General features: G+C 40.4%; 1 protein-coding gene across 1 annotated transcript; it reads right to left on the minus strand.

The window, feature by feature from the left end:
• Positions 1-1,861: 1,861 nt before the first annotated feature.
• On the minus strand, positions 1,862-16,667 carry LOC121635841 (OX-2 membrane glycoprotein-like). Its single transcript, XM_041979198.1, has 8 exons — positions 16,438-16,667; positions 15,027-15,104; positions 14,744-14,873; positions 13,092-13,415; positions 12,099-12,425; positions 10,000-10,284; positions 9,614-9,715; positions 1,862-3,187 (listed from the first exon to the last, which is right to left on the minus strand). Exons 3-8 carry the CDS (start codon positions 14,811-14,813, stop codon positions 3,183-3,185), a joined length of 1,113 nt encoding a protein of 370 aa, XP_041835132.1. The 5' UTR covers positions 14,814-14,873; positions 15,027-15,104; positions 16,438-16,667; the 3' UTR covers positions 1,862-3,182.
• Between the last annotated feature and the right edge of the window lie 549 nt (positions 16,668-17,216).

A 17,216-nucleotide genomic window follows, 5' to 3' on the forward strand; every position in this document is an offset into this window, starting at 1 on the left:
TTTGTATTTATTCTGTTTTTTCCAGCGAAAATATCATAAAGAATTAACGAAAACTATTTTTAAAAAAAAAGCAAATATTTGAACAATTATGTGACTTTTGTCCAAGTTAATGAATTCTCAAACCCCTGAGTAGCATTAAACTCAAAGCATGCTGCTTGAGTTTACCAAACTCGTGTTTGGCTAAGTTTAACCCACAGAGTGCATCAATTTTCCAGTTCCACTGAAACAGCAGGTATCTTACTAGACGTGAAACTTGACTCATGTCATTTGAATAATACCAGAAAGAACATATATGAAACTATGCAAATTATTCTTGGAAGCAATTAAAGTATTAGCTTTTTTATTTATTTATTTATTTAATAAAAGGTACAGCAAACAAAGACAGTTTGTGGCATTTTAACTGAAAGTGAATCTATAAAATCACTTTAGTGGGGTGTGGAAGCAATGAGTTTCCTCAAGTTCTAATTTAAAAACCACATATTCCACACCAAATCACTAAATCACTGCCAAAAGAATCTAAGCTAGTTTGGGAAGATCTGCTCAGAGCTCCTTCCATCTAAAAAAAGGTGTACAAAATGTATTAAACAAAAAGCAATGATTTGTAGATAATTTAAACCCTGTAAGCAGTAAAAGCAGCACATTTCAAATGCTGAAAGTAATTACTGATTTTATCTTTTTTTTATATATACTGATTATACGCCACCAACCTGGTGGCACAATTAATATTAATCCAATATTACACTTATTTAACAGGACATCAGTGGTAGAGACAAAGCAATGTGTGTGGACAAATAGCTCAACATTTTCATCTTTCTCTGTGTAAAATTCTAAATTAAATTTTGGGATTTTAGCCATAAAAAAAGTTACATAATCTAATTAAAAGATTCCCAGATCCTGGAGAAATCTCTTCACACGACAAGGCAACAAAACATTCAATGACTGTCAAGTTCTGGCTTAAAAAAATGTTAAAAACCCAAAACATGAAAGATAAAACCAATTTAACAAATAAAATTGGAAAATATATAAGTCAAGATCACCTACTCCTTTAATTTAAAATTGAAAATCTTTTTGGACAAAGTTGGACATCATCTTGGCTCAAAATTAAAGAAAAGTTTTCTGCTAGTCCAAAACTGTCATGTTGGGAGATGCAGCAATGTGAGATGTAGTGTTTATCACTTGCCCAGGCAACAAACCTAAAAGTTGTGGACATGGCAGGGTAGGATAGGACTTGAATTTAGATCCCAGGTGTGACAGTTTACAGTGCATAAGCATCACCTACCTTCTGCTTGGTCATAGATGTGATGGGTGCCAGATTATTTCATACCAGACTTACAAAAGTAAAACTGATTTGAAAAAAAACAAACAAACAAACAAACAAAAAAAAAAGCATTGAGTTAAATGTGCCACAGTTCCATTACAACACTGGCCTGTAATGAGTGTTGAGCTCAGAAAATTAAAGTTGTCTTATAATTTTTTTGCCTTATTGACTGAACTTAACATTTTATGCTTTGGGTCATAAAATGTTCTGGTGTTCAGGAAACAGACCAATAGATTGTCAAATTTTGAAGCAGGGTGCAGCCTTGCAGTTATCTTTGTTGTTGAAGACTTTGTTTGACACACATTGCAGGTATTACAACAGCACAGTTTAGTAGTAAAAGAGTCCAGCTGCTTAACCAACCTGAAACCTTGTAAAAAAAGCAAGAACGGGATAAACAAACTAAACTTAACATCAGATATATAGTAACTAGTCTCAGTGGTGTAATGTATTAAAATTTTAAGGCATTATTTGTGAGAAAAACAGTTACACATAGATACTAGACATACTAACCTTAAAAAATGGAAGAAAGAAAAACAAGTTAGATTGTTTAACTGTAACGATGGCATTTATTAACATTTAAAACTTAAAATTGTCTTTGTATTTACACATAATACTCTACTCTAAAATTAGACGCCAAGTTTGTTAGAATGACTTTTTCCTGATACATTTTTTAAATATTTATTCTGTACACAGCCTCGGCAGGCCTATATTAACACTCAAATAAAAAGTTAACACTGGTGCCTCCTACAAGTTCAGCACAGCAAGTCAAAAATACTGTACAGCAATACACACAAATGTAAACACACACAAAACTCAAAAACACATGCAGATGGACTCATAGAAAAATATGCATATGAGACAGAGGCGTTTGTAACTACAGCAATTCTCAACTGCAGGATTCATGTGTTCGGTTATTGCTGGGGGTGGTGTTAACCACAGAGCACACAAGGGTTACAGGTCGACCACCCATCTCTGTCCCACATGCAAAAGCTATAAATAACAAAGCTTTCATTCTTTCCTCTCAGAGTGACTCACACAGGGCTGGTTCATTGCAGTAAAAGTCAGTCTCATGGCATTTCTGGCTTTCCCGTTACTTGCGAGTTTAAATTTGGATCTCTTAATCACATCCTCCTTTCTGACGACCACAAATGGAGGGCTTTCAGGTAGCTAAACAGCCCTCTGATGGTCATGTTGGTGTACAAAAGTAACCACTGAGCAGTGAAGAATAATTCATGTGGCTTTACAGTGTGTTGAATCAAAGGAGCAAAGCCTGCCAAAGTTAAGACAGCTGCCATTTCTAGTGTTTGTGGTTTTGTTTCTGCTCTTTATCCAAGTTATAGAGTTCATTTCCTAAGTGTAGCTTTAAATCATAATTTGATGACAGCAGTTAGGTTGGTTAGTTATTTTGCCAGAGTTGGCAGCACTTAAATCTGATCAAACTACAGCCGACCCATCAGAGCTGAGTTTGTAGGTATTAAACTATGAGAGAATGACACATAATACCAGCTCAACTTTAACTATTGGTTAGGAAAAATGTAGATTATACAGATGGAAAAAGATGTGAAACCAAAAAGAAAAAAAGTTTTGGACAATACCCAATTACCCACGGCCACTCGTCCTTCCATAAAGCCATTATTCTACAAAACGAAACAGTGATGTCCATCATTAAATTATGTGGTTTTAGTTTTTTACTTCATTGTAATTTGTGTCTTCATTAGCAGTGGATCCCCAGTTCATGGAAGCAGAACCAGCAGATTTATTCCCTCCTCTGAGCACTGAGCTCGAGGGCACGGTGCTGAGCAGCTAGGTCAGGTCAGAGCTCTGCTGGACCTTCATCAAAGTGGCCTCAATGCCGGACTCCAAATCAGTCTGGACAGAAAGAGAGAGAGTGGGAGACAGTTATTTGATCAGCCTGCAACCAGAAACTTGTTAAATTTCCTCTTTTTTGTCATCACGCATTTCTGTCTTAGCAGGCTGTGTGTTCCTGTTGGATTGGGGCAGCCTTTTCCTGATGGGGCGTCCATGAGATTTAATCAGTAAAACATCCGGCATGGATGTTTTTGGGCCATTACCCAATTGGTTAGTATTTATCCATCAACTAACCAATTCTTCCACTAATCCATGCTTAAGCTTTAAATAGAACAGATACGAGTCTTTGTTTCACAGATGGGTGAATTAAAAGAACAGTCTGCAGCGAGGGGCTCCGTCACGCTTTAAAGGTCATTGTGCTGTTATGATTTTCGAAGCACCTGCAGACGGTTCTTACTCAACACCTGGCCAGAGTTACTTTAGACAGAGTTTCTTTAACTAGAAACATCTGTATGTTCCATCACCCACTATGAAATGACTATAAATACCATAATAACATTAAAACACTAACTGATCCCCTGAACTGAAAAAAGAAAATTTCTCTGCCGACTTAACATGTCCAGTTAAAAGATTTTCTTTAATCCAACATCAGCAAACTGACTGTGGCTCAGCAACATTTTTTTTTTTTTTTTTTTTTTTTTTTATAAACCTGTCCTGTCCAGCATCATAGCAAGCAAAATTATAATCTGGTTGCTGTATCGTGCTGAACAAATTTGCTCTGCCAAGGGGAGGCCTATGGGTAAGGCTCCTCTTGATAATGTGATTAATTTATTTATTTACTTTGAATCACGGAACCTATGTAATCTTGCTGGACCTGACCGGAGGGGACAGAAAAAGACTAAAAAGACATATCATGAAAGTAGTGACCAGATACTAACTCACAGGAAAAATAATGAAAAAAAATGAATTATCTTAGTATATAAACCCACTGGACAACTCAGTGACTGTGTCAGCATGCAGAGCATGAGGAATAAGGAGTGATCAGTGATGAAGAGTTGTGAGTGAGATCGTGCAAATGCGACCACGCCTCTACAGAGGTCAGAGGCAGACCAGGGCAGCCCAGAGACCAGGGCCCTCAGCAGCAGCCCCGAAGCACTAACCCAAGCTACCCCACCACAAAGACGACTCCAACCCCACCCGAAGGGCAGCAGAGGAGAGCCCCAGCAAGAGCCCCCCACGGTCTTGGGGCACAGGTCCCAGTGGGCCAAGATCGGCAGCCGCCCACCCCCCCAAAGGCAGAGGGCCCGCAACATGCCTATGAGGACCAGGCCCCCCCAGACAGCCACCCGGCGTAGGCCAGCACACACCCTGGTGTTCCAGCCGCACACCCCGAGAACCAGGGCGTCATCGACCCCTTCCCCCCACCTACTCCAATCTGCACCCCATATAACCCCACACTCACACCCTCCCCTGTGCCGTACCCACAAGCACTCACCATCACACAGTCACGTCACACACAACCCACCCACCATGCTCCGTGGGGGACACCCCAGGCGGACCAGAGGACAGCGAGCCCCAAGCACCCCCCTTCGACCCAGCACCCACAGAGCCAGCAGCCCACCAGCGTAGCCACCCGGCCGTGAGCCAACCACTGCCCCCCGCTCGTCCCCGGCCACACCCAGGGGGAATAGGGGTGTGAGAGGTCCCCAATACCCTCCCCCTCCCCGCTCCTGACTGTTTATGTAGTGTGTGTTGTTTGCAATTAAAAGGGGCAGTGACCGCAATGAGCCGAAAATAAACTTCCAGAAAACTGCAGGTCTGCTGAAACTCAGTTTTAAAATCAAGGTTAAAACTTTCATACATGCCACCTTTTATCAAAACAACTATTAATTCCTCACACTGGAACTTTAATTTCTTGTATTTCATCTACTTTATTTTAGCTTTTTCTGTTTTTATTGAATTCTTTTATTTTATTAAAGGTTTATTTTAATGTACTTTTTAATGCTTCCTGCACCGCTGTAATGCTGTTAATGTTTTACATAAAGCGCATTGAAATGTCTTGCACATTAAATATGTTATATAAATAAACTTGCCTACCTTCAAATAAAGTTAACAAAAAGGTTTTATGTATCGTGGGTAAGAATACAAAGCATTAAAGCAGGCATGTCAAACTGGTCCAGCAAAGGGCCGTGTGGCTGCAGGTTTTTGTTCCAGCCAGCCAAGAGCACACAGTTTGACCAATCAGCTGTCTGAAGACTGAGATCAGTTGATTGAATCAGTCAAATCTGGTGTGCTGCTGCTTGGTTGGAACAAAAACCTGCAGCCACACGGCCCTTTGCTGGACCAGTTTGACATATGTGCATTAAAGGAACACTAATCCAACTCCCAAATCTTTATGCACAAGTGCAGTGTGTAAATACACACAGATGTTAACATTCCTGGAATGACCACAATGTACAGTTAGTTTTGGCACGATGGAAGTGGAAGCATCACCACAGCTATTTCACTTAATTATGGAGGCAAAACACATTGTGTAGTAAATTTAAATGGCAATCCACCATTGTTCCGGGTATTTAACTTCCTACAGTGCTCAAGCTGACTAACACAAGGGTGTAGTAGCAATAAAAAACACAGGTTATTATAAAATATCTGATAACAACTTGTTTGTACGTTCTTTTGCTTTTTTAAACCCAGGATAAAAATAAAGCTCCTAATCTGGATCCACAGATGTGGTTATGTATGGAGAACAATTCAGTAAAGAAGAAAAGTCCATATAAAAAAATGTTATAGACAGAAGTTGGAATTGCATCATGTAAATTCCACAAAGGAATGACAAAACAAGTACATGCCCGTCTGTGCACACACAAAACACCCACTCTCATCCACTAATACCACATGCACAAAATAATAAAGCATTACAAGAATTCCAGTCATAATGAAGTGGTGGCCACACCTCGCTGTACATGTGGCAACAATGTGAGTGTTAGAGGTCACAGAAGGTCCAATGCTGAATTTAAACTTTTAGCCTTCAAGCCAATTAGAACAAACGTGATAAGGTAGCACAGCTGTGTTAAACACTGGGAAATAAATACAATCACTTAATGCATCTGAGAAAATAATATTTTGGATTAAAGGTTTTTTCTTGGCAGTGACCAGCAGGTGTCGCCTTCATCATGTTAGGAACTTACATTTCCTTTTATTCCTTTTTTCCTAGATCAAATCTCAAAGGAGCTGTCAGTTCTGCCCTCATGATTCAAAGTCCAGCCATGTTTGTATATTAAACCGGATGTGGTACCTGCCCCTTACTTCCTGCAGCACCACACATTCAAAGCTGCCACTGAAAACATTTGCTTAAGTAAAAACTCTTATCTGTCAGCTTCCTGCCCCCACAGTACCTTGTAGTCTGTATATCTCCACCCGTCCTCCACATAGACCATGGAAACACAGCCACAAATAGACCAGCAACATTTTACTGGAAGAGCCTCACGCCTTGCCCGTTCTTCCCAGCCATGGTTGAAGCAGGCAGAGGCTAAATAGTGTCCTTGATTCAGGAGCAGCCACAGAGGCCTGTTTGAGGCCGGCTTTTGGTTTGACCTCAGCCGCAGACGTTGCAGCTCTATCATGGGCCTACGGTGGGTTTCTCTGCAGCTGAGACGCTTTTGTCAACAAACATTTCACTTCCAGACTCCTGCTACACACTTGAGGAATTTCAGCTGTTCCACTAAACCAGGGAAGAATTTACTTGTTTGATTTGGTAGTATACACTGAGGTAAACTCAAAATCAACTATCTTAACCCTAGTGGGATCCAAGTCTAGCAAACAGCTTTGTTTTTTAGTATGCGTTTCTATTTTAAGGCATTCACGTGAGATTTGTGGAACCGCTCAAAGTCATAGTAAAGGTCTTTGTAACAAAGTTTTATTGAATTTGGCCTGTCAATCAAATGAGAAAAAGAAAGCTTGGTGATATCTTTAAAATAAACGAGTAGTACTTGTCTTAAATATCCTGGTTGCTTATTTTTCGTCATGAATATTAAAACAGGGCAGAAACAAATGCCAAGTTTTAAGAGCTTTTAAACATTTGAATAATAATAATTTCCCTCACAAACCTGGTCTGTCACAAACTACTGGCATCAATAAATGATTGTATTCAAAAGTATGCAACATCTTGATCCCAATTTAGTCATGACATGTGTGATGCAAATATGATCCAACCTATCGAGCCAGCACCAAATAAGGAGACACTTTGCAAGAGTCATCCTCATAATGGCAATCTGAACCACATCACTGTAAAAGCCTGTCTTCCCGGCACATCCCAGCCAAGACTTGGAAATGCAGTGTGTGCACAGCTGAGTGTGAGAAGGGATGTCGTCATCAACCGGGCAGGCTTTCAACTACAGGCTTGTCTCTGCTCCCTTATTCAGGCCCCCAATGTCCGTCTTCTTCCACGGCCCAAGGGATTAGACTGAGAAACCGGGTCCATTCTTCTGGCTGTTAACTCCAGACAATCAGCACAACCACTTGAAATTCTATTCAGGATCCGTCGAGTTGGAAAATGAGGTAAATTCAAATCATGTGGAAAGTCTCAACTAAACTAGACAGAAACAAACTTTCTGCAGTTCCATTCAAGATATTTGACGGTGTATTTGCTGTCAAAGACAACACAATCACTCGCATGCAAACAAAGTATTTGAGGGTGTTACGATTGCATGAGACAAAAACACTCTTAAATCAACACCCCGGCCGAGGGCCTTTCTGGTGTACAACAGTTGTGGGGAAAAAGTTGGTTTTGGAGCTTGATGTGATGAATCGATGAGGAAACAAGCATGAGTGCCATATGTTAACAATTTTCCATCTTTAGGAAAAATGTGAATAAGTCCCACTTTCTTTCTTATCACACTAGGAAGCAATGATGATGAGGAGCTGTTGGAAAAGAAAACTCTTTAATCAATGCTTGATCTTATGACTGAGCTAAATCAAGAGTGGCCATGTGATCATCCTGACCTCAACATATTTGCTCTGCTTTTGTTTTTTCCTTTGTAATTTCAGTTTGGCCGACACTAGTGGCATGTCCAGCAAGTCCTTCTGTTGCAACAAGTTTGGTTTCCCGTACCACCCCAAATGATTTATGATAAAGGAGAAATGGGCAGAAGTCCACATGCCATATCGCACTGGCACCACACTGTTTCCATGACACCCAGAGAGGAAAGGCGTTAACAGGAGTCGAAGAAGTGTTAATAACACATGTATGCAGTCATCCTGCAAGCTTGGGGTGTGCGGTAGCCAGGACTCGACCTTTTGAGTCCGATTCCTGGTAAATGTGGGTTATCTTGTGGTTTCGCGAACCTCTGGTTGCAAATGCTATTTAAAAATGGTCCCACATATCCCTCAATCATACATACATAACGAGTGTTTTAGCAACTTTTCAGCCACAATCTCCATCTTATTTATAAATAACAGCTGCACAACAGCAAGGTCAATGCCAGAACTGCCTTCTCCAGTCTGAGATATCTAACAGCCGTCAAGGCTAAAGTCTTTCATAAAAAAGGCTCATGCAACTGGAGGTGGGCCCATCAAGAAAGGGCAAATACTGGTTGTTTAAATCCAGTTACAAGGTCAGGGTGGTGATAGAAAAATCACAAGAAGTCAGACAAGTCCTAGTCAGCAACATGGGCAACATTTTCCAGCTGAAGTTTCCCCATTTTTTGCTTAAAAAAAACAAAACAACAACAAAAAACAAAAACAAAAACAAAAGACAACTTATTCAGTAAATGTAAATTCTGCCATTTAGTTAAACGATGTGGATAAGTTTGTTGTTAACAACAAAACTACCAATCAGACCTGCACGAAGATGGCTACATGAAGGGAAGTGGAGGAATTTGAGGGACAGGGCTGAAGCACAGCAGAGAGGGACCAGCAAGTGGAATTTGTTAAAATTTTCAAGCTAAGCTTAACTAAATTTGTCATTTAGTATTTAACCTTCTTTGTTAGTAAATTAGTGCACAGTTAATAAAGGCTTTATCTATCTTTTATCATTATTTTGGTTTTTAATAGAAATTACAGAACCAAAACATTGAGTTACAGATGACAGAACTAAAGCCAACGGCTAAGCTTGGCAATGACTGATGTTGGCTGGTAACTACAAGTAACATCCGTCATAAACAAGCAGTTCTGATTCAGTCATTAAAGAATAAAAAAATAACTAAAATCAGTTCAGACAATCACTGGCTGTACTATTGTAATTCTTGGCTTATTTTTATCAGGGGCAATAAAATCCCACAATTTTTTTCCTGCTTATGTAACCAGGAAAAATGAGAACACTTCAGTCACTACAATGACAGGCACTCAAAACTTGGCCAGCATCACAGGCCACAAGACAAACAATGCCCTGCATAACAAAAAACTGCAACTTGACTCTTTTTTTCATTGCACTGAGGTGTTAAATGTGTAGTGTATTTCTGTGGGATGTGAAGTAAACTTTAGACTCACCGTCGGTGCAGATGAAGCACTTGCAGAGACATACACAAAGACACAGGAGGAGTACCGCCACCACACCGCACACTGAGATGAGGATAATTACAGCTGGACGCACTGTGGCATACAAACACATTTATATGAAAACACAGTTTATGTTTAAAAGAAAAACCATGTGTAAAATGTAAGACATGTGGACTGAACATGTTAAGTGATGTGGTGTAAGAATAATGATTCACTTTTGAGAAAATCCTTCTTCCCGTATATGCTGACATTACAGGATGCAGGAGCCCATCAATGCAGCCTGTAATTACCCACGACTAAAATAGAAAACGCACACAAAGACCTCCATTCCCATGCATCTTAAAATACTCTACATGTATGCTGTACAAACTCCTCACCATTTGTATTGAGGGGCAGTGTCAGGGGTTTATCCAGACCCTGATGGTGCACGATGCACTTGACTGTCAGGTCACTGAGCAGCGCTGACTGGAAGAACAGCGTGCTCGTCACCGTCGTCGTGCCGTCGCCCTGCTCATAGGATGAAGAAACGGGAGGCCCTAGAGTTTGGTTGTCACCGCCGATGTTCCACATGATCTCTGCTGCAGGCCGTGACTGAGCGGTGCAGTTCGCCTCCGTCACTCCTGGTGATGACGTCACGTAGTTCACCTCCGGTTTAGGTAAAACTGAGGAAAAAGATAGGATGCTACAATCAAAATAGTAAATATTTTAGTGGGTTTATTTCATGGAGTTACTTTTATCTTTTGCAGCATTTAAAGGCAGCATAATGGAGACGAACCCGCATAGATTAAAGTCCGACAGGCCAGCCTAGAAACAATAGCCAGACAGAACGTAGGCAGACCAGCTTTTACTGACTTGTGTGTGTGTTTATTTGTGTGTCTGGATCTTTGGTTCCATCGGTTTAGACAAAAACAAAGCCTGTTAAGCAGAGCAAGAGGGACAAACATGCACTCACACACACCGAGGCCTTGTGTCTGAGGAAACAGTGCGCCAGTCATCCCCTGGGCTTTCTCCCAAATTAATCACCACTTTCCCCCCTCTTTGTGTGGGCTTTATCTTTGCAAAAACACACAGAGGAAGACTGGCCACTCACACTCTTGGAAAATTGGCTCAGGACTTCTACAAGTCCTGTCCAAGCTTGGCAAGGAAAAGAAGAGCATAGGGTTAAGTGTTGCCGAGGGACAGAGACGGGTCATACAGTAGTTTAATGACCGGCTTCAGTACCTCTCACCTCCAGCCTGATGGGGTTTGTTTATACACAGCGCATCCTTTTCCTGAACTACATGAGGGATGCACTCGTGCCCATACCAGAACACACACTTCCTCCCTGCCTGCTGTATAACTCTAGTGTGCATCTTTTGAAGAAAACCTTTTCTAAACATAGCGCATTGGGCTGTCTAGATTATTTAGCAGGGATGATCAAATAAAAAGACATCCTTTAGTTGCATTATAATAGGTTTTTGGAGCTTGACCTGAAAAGACTGCAGGACAACTTGTTCAACTTAACCAAGGCACATGCAATCAAGTTTTTCCATTTACTGTGAATACCCATATGAAGTAGAGTTCATCTGATTCTGGAAATGAATTTAGTCAATGGAGAAATATTCTAGAAATGTGTCATTTTTACTGTCTTTCAGCTCTTTTTAGGGGGATTTCTGCCCTCTCTGCTCAGGTTTCTAATTCAGTCAGATTCTTGCGACTTCTGTTATGAGTCTGCTCAGAGATTTTCAGTGTTTACATTATTATTCATTTTGGCTTTAAGGTGTGTTCAGTATTAGTAGAAATAATAAAAACCACCCTCTCTCAATTTATACCTCATTTCCAGATGATAGGTCAGCCTCCAGAATTTACTGGTATTCTTTAACACTGAAACGTTCCCTTTGCCATTGGCTGTAAAACAAGCCCACAGCATGATTGATGGAGTTTAAATAAATAACACGAGGTTAAATAAAAAATTCAGAATTTGGCTTTATTTAAACTTCATTGCTCCACAAGACTCTCTATTAAAATCCATTAGGTTTTTTTTTCACATATTCATTTATAAACACTTATGCTGAAATATGTGGTGAGAACAAAAAGAAGTCCATGTATGTGCAGGTTTGACAACAGAGTAAAGTCTCCTAAATGTGCCCAAAGCCTTTTGCAGAAAGAAAAGCAGCTATCTAATAAAGTATTCCACAGTCTTCCAGACCACAACGTTTTCTGTTGACTGCCATTTTTTAATTAAAATAGAAAAAGAAGCACCTAACTAAAAAATTTTTTGCCTTTCACTTTTAGCCTTTTTTGCTATGTGAGGAACAACTATTTTAATAAAGTGCTACGTAGCTTTTTAGCAAAAACCATAGAAGCTAACTGATGGGAAAAGTGACCAAATTTAGCCTTTTTATAAAAAATAAAATAGTATTTTAAATAGTAAAGTATTGTAAATTTAAAGCAATTTCCATTAAAAAAAAAAGAAGAAAAAAAAAACAAGTCTCACCATAAACAGAGAGGCAGGCGGTGGCGCTTCTGCTGCCATCTGGGTACGTGTGGAACTCGCAGGTGTAGCAGGCCTCGTCCTCCGTGTGGACCTGCTTGATGGTCAGCTGGGTGTCTCCCAGCGTCTGGCTCAGGCTAACCCGATCCTTGAAATGCTCCTCTGTGTGGTGGCCTTGCTTTGTGTAGAAGGCCACGGTGGTGGTATCCCCCTGCTCGGCTGTCTTCCTCCACAGTACCTGCTGAACCTTCTGGGGAAGGCTGTACCAGCAGGACAGAGTGACAGGCCTCCCACTTATAGCCGTCCTGTTCCCCTCCAGGTGAACTTTACCTTGTAGGAAGAAAAACAATTTTTCGATTATGGAAATTTACTGTGAAAATGTTTTGCTCACATCATAATGTTCAGTTCAGTCTTTACAGGGTTGGGTAACAAAAAAGAAAAGTCTAGGACTAATAAAAATGTTTGTACATTTAACACTAACAGGAAGAGCTAAGCTTTGCTGGGTGGGGCGGCTTCTCCTGCTGATCTGGGAGTTCAGACCATGCCCTGCTAACTTCCTGTTTTAAAGGCACTTTAAAGAAAAATAAGCAGTCCTGTGACTCTAATCAGAACACTGAAAAGTTAGTGACCTGGATAAACAGAAAAAGGCTTTGTCTTTATGGAGAAAGAACAAAAGTTCAAACATCCGGTGGGGCTGAAACATAATGATGAATTAAAAAAACAAACAAAATAGAAATGAAGAAGTATTACTGCAGTGTTTCTCCTCGGGGTCCCCTGCCCTGCATGCTTGAAAGGTTTCCAATACACCTGACTCAAATGAATGTAAGCCTGCTAATTAATGAGCCAAAGAACCTGACAAGAAGTTTAGCTTATCTGAACCAAATGTGCTGGAGTTGGAAGGAACTAAAACATGTAGGGCAGTGGTCCCCGAGGACCAGGATTGAGAAACACTATCATCTAAAACATTAATAAAGCAGGTGAAAGATGGTGCCCAACCAGTGACACTGATGCACGTCTTGCCCTCTTGCTGCCCTCTAGGGAAAACGTCAAAGATGCAGCTGTAGCAGCCTCCGTCATCCGGCTGCACCCTCTTGATGGTGATGTAGCTGGCATCATTGTGGGAGGAGGTGAGTTGAACATTGGGTTCTAGGTAGGAGATGCGAATCGGCACGCTTTGCTCGTATGCCAGAATCAGCTTGGAGTGCTTGTTGAGCCAGCGTACTTGGCGGATGGTGTCGCCTGTTGCCGTGGTGATGTTGCAGCTAAGCACGAGGGGGCGACCTGCCTCAGCAGTCAGACTGGCAGGAGCGATGACCTGACCTGATGGAGGGCACAAAAAGCTAATCAGCTGGGGTCAGCTGGGAAAAGTCTAAATGCAGAGTAGCAACTGGTTCTCCTGTTAAGAATAGATTAAAGTAGAATTGATCCAAACTGATTTATAATTTCATTTTAAACCATTTTCTGCTGGTTGTAACCGGTGGTTATTTGAATTTCAATTGCATTTCTAACATCTCAGGTGATAATCAACCAGGCACTGTGGTCCAGACAACTGCTGCTTACAGGATATTTTCTCTTACTGGGGTTTTCAGACCATTCTCTTTAAACCGTGTGAAAACCCCAGTAGACCAGCAGTTTCTGAAATACTCAGACCTTGTCTGACACCAATAACCAATGTCCAGTTCAAAGTCACTTAAATCATTAAGCTGCTGATCTGCGATTGGCTGATTAGCCATTTCTGTTAACAAGGACTTAACAAGTGTACCTAAAAAAAGTGGCTGGTAGTTGTAAATAACTTCCAAAGAGCCAGAAAAAAATAAATAAATAGTATATTTGGGCATTTTGGTACTTGCACCCTGTTGCACATAATTTTAATTTTCTAGAATTACATCTGCAAAAACACCAAAACACAGTTTGACAAACAGGAAGGAAAAGCTGAGGTACGTAAAATGACACTAGCAGAGGGTTGATAATCAGAGGCAGCAGGTCTGGTGGAGTGATGAATCCACCCCACAGCCTGAACCCTCAGTGTGGGATTATCTTGACAGAACGGAACAAAAAGGGGAGAAAACATCTGAAGAGCTTTGATTTGTCCTTCAAGAAGCCTGAACTATTCCTGAAGACTAAAGAAACCAATAGGGTTCCGGTTCTGCTGAAGAATAAAAGCTGGTCAAGCTGCATTTCCATTTATGACTGGACATATTTCATTAAATCACTGTTCCCTTTTAACTGCTTTTTTCTGGCAATGTCTAAAGAAACGAGGGTAAGCTGTGTACACAGAAAAAAACAACACACATCTTAGAAAGATTATGAATAAAATACCACTTTATCGGATTGTAATAAATGGGTTGAGAACCACTGTTTAAATCTTTATTATTATTATGTGAAATTTGAAAGATAAATACAACAGTTTATAATTGTTAAGCACCACTTTTAGTAATTTGTGATTAAGCTTTGCCAAGTAAAGGATTTCTCTGATACTTTTATGATTCATTTATTTATTCATGATACTTTTATGATCTGTAACACAAATAATAAAAAGGTAATCTAACTATGTACGGTTCTCAACTGTTACTGCCAGCAGATCTGAAATTCTCATAAAAATGAGCTACAGTCCGTTTCAAAAAGCCCCATCTGGATGCAGAATGTACCTCTCGCTGTCGAGACTGTTGCTCCAAAGATCCACCAGAGCAGATAAAGGGGGAGGGCGGGTCCACACATCGCACATCAAACCAGGATTACCAGCTCACACGTTGACCCAATCTCACATCCAGTCTGCAGCTGCAAACACAGTCAGAGCGCTACAACCACAGCCTAAATCCAACTGGCAAACCTCAGCATAAAGCATTTTTGACAGCTTGTGGCCACAAAAACTTTCAAAAAAATATGTTGAATTTGCAAAGATTAAATGAAGCAGCTGTTAAGCAGATGTACCCCGGTAAGTCATCCAGTGTTGTGACTTGCTGAGCTGCTGGTCAGCCCGATCGTAGCTGCATCTTACTGGCACGCTGTCTGTTGAGCGGGAAGCCAGAAGATGACATTAGCAATGACAACATCACCTTAGCAGCATGACAGATTACACTCCTTGTAGCTGAGGGACAAATACAAAGATGGCAACACTTTTTGGGGTTTATTTGTGCACGGGATGTTGTGGTTAGCAGTCACCATGGCAATATCTAAGCATCAACAACAGTTGCTGATTAAAGAAACATCACCTGGGGTCTTATGGAGGTTTTAAACGTTAATCCACAGCATGATCCGTGCCGGTAAGCTCAATTATCCAAGAGCAAAACAAGCTGCCACCTCAATGTCTAGACAGCATCAAGGGCTGAGTTTCAAAATCAATGGGCCCACCTCAAGGTAATTACAGAGGCCAGATCATGACGAGAAAACATGACTTATTCAGGTAAAGAGTATATTTATAAAGAAGAGAGGGTGTGTGTGTGGTCAGGATGCAGGCGAGCCCAGAGGTTTGTTGTAAACACCACATTATGGCAAAGCAATCCCTATTTAGGAGACAACAGAAAAATGCCAGTTTCAATCTGCTTCAAAACTGGCTTCAGATCAGCTTTAAAGATCCTAAAAAACCTGGAATCGGGTTTCAATCAGAAGTCAAATGGATTTAATGGGGAAAGTTTATCATCTATCCCCCGCTGCCTTAACCACTAGACAGACCAGGTCCAGACCTTAGAGCTTTATGGGCAATATTTGCTCTTTTACAGCGCCAATCATCTGGCTTCAAACATGGAGCCTGCTCCTGTTGGGCAACAGTTAAACCACTTTTCCACTACAAAACCACTTTTATGGCTTTAATGGCTCAAACTGCACCACTCAGCTGTCAAGCTTTCAATGCTTTTAAAGCAGATGCTTTGAAACTGTGCAGCAAGCAGGGCAGATAAATTTCTCCTAACATTTGAGGGATTATTCAGCTTCTTTGGAAGCGAGAAGTTTGACTAAAATAAATAATATGCAGACAATAGAAAATGCCACACATGTCTGTGGGAGTGAAACCGCTCTGCCAAACAAATCCCTGCATCCACAGCTGGTTTAGCTACAGAAGACATTAACAAAGGGGTTCTTTAGAAAAACGACTCAAGTTTATAATCATTTCCACATTTTTATCATAACCCAGCCCATTCTGTTCCTGTACATCTGCCTCTTGAAAGGTTTACCATAAGAAAAACATGAAAAATGGATCAAACAGGTGCTACAATGAAACATTTCTGGCACAATTAAAGAAGTTCTAGTTTTTCTAAAGCTATATATTGAGAGGAAATTCGTTAGAGAACAAACAGCAACTGATGGGCATACTGAATTTTCACCATTAAGCATTTTAAATACTCACCGCAGGTGGATTCAATTAAGTGTTTAGGCTGAAAAATGCGTAGTTTTCAGTTTGTGAGTCGACGTTGTTGCGACTTTTTCACGATAACCACAAAAAACTTACTTTCTGACAGATATTACGCTTTAAAAAGGCTGACTCCCAAGCTTTGCGATGCTCCCAGTCCAACAGGTAGAGTCAATCTAAAGGTACACGCGCCAGAGCTCATGCATTTAACAGTGAATGACTTCCTGTCGCCTCGCGCTGTCCCAGGTCTTCACAAAAAGCCTGGAATCAGTGATGATCCCGAAAAAACAGAGACCCCTGGTGGACATAATGTGCTACTGTAGCAGAGTCACTTAACGATAACGTTAATATTTTAATGTGTTACAGTAAAATTAAAAATATGTTGTGAGAATTTGGATAAAAATAGTGGAATGACGCAGGATGACTGAAAATCCTGTGTCAATGAGACAAGAGACAATATGGACTTTTACAGTTTTACATAAAAAAATGGATGTAAAGTGAAGCCACACAGTCAAGTTAACTGATAAACATTTTGTGTGCGCAATATCAACATTATTTTGCTTGAAAAATAATAAAGATACACCTTCTTTTAATTATTGACATTTAATTCCAAATAAAATGTTTGAGAACCAATTCTTATTATAAGGTCTTATGAACCAGGATATCAAATAATCAGGTCTTCACTGAGCTACAATATAAGACCTTATAAATAATACCATAGATAAAAAAAAAAAAATAGAATAACTTAAAGTAATTTTTATTTATGATGCTATCAG

The sequence above is a fragment of the Melanotaenia boesemani genome, chromosome 24, assembly GCF_017639745.1.
Source record: "Melanotaenia boesemani isolate fMelBoe1 chromosome 24, fMelBoe1.pri, whole genome shotgun sequence".
NCBI classification, from domain to species: Eukaryota; Metazoa; Chordata; class Actinopteri; order Atheriniformes; family Melanotaeniidae; genus Melanotaenia; species Melanotaenia boesemani.

Excerpts from the sequence above, each read along its gene's own strand:
- LOC121635841 (XM_041979198.1), bottom strand. The coding sequence starts at position 14,813 with ATGTGTGGACCCGCCCTCCCCCTTTATCTGCTCTGGTGGATCTTTGGA. Across the intron at positions 12,426-13,091 it reads GACGTGCATCAGTGTCACTG|GTAAAGTTCACCTGGAGGGG; the intron begins GTTGGGCACCAT and ends TCTTCCTACAAG. Across the intron at positions 10,285-12,098 it reads CGCCTGCCTCTCTGTTTATG|TTTTACCTAAACCGGAGGTG; the intron begins GTGAGACTTGTT and ends CTTTTTCCTCAG.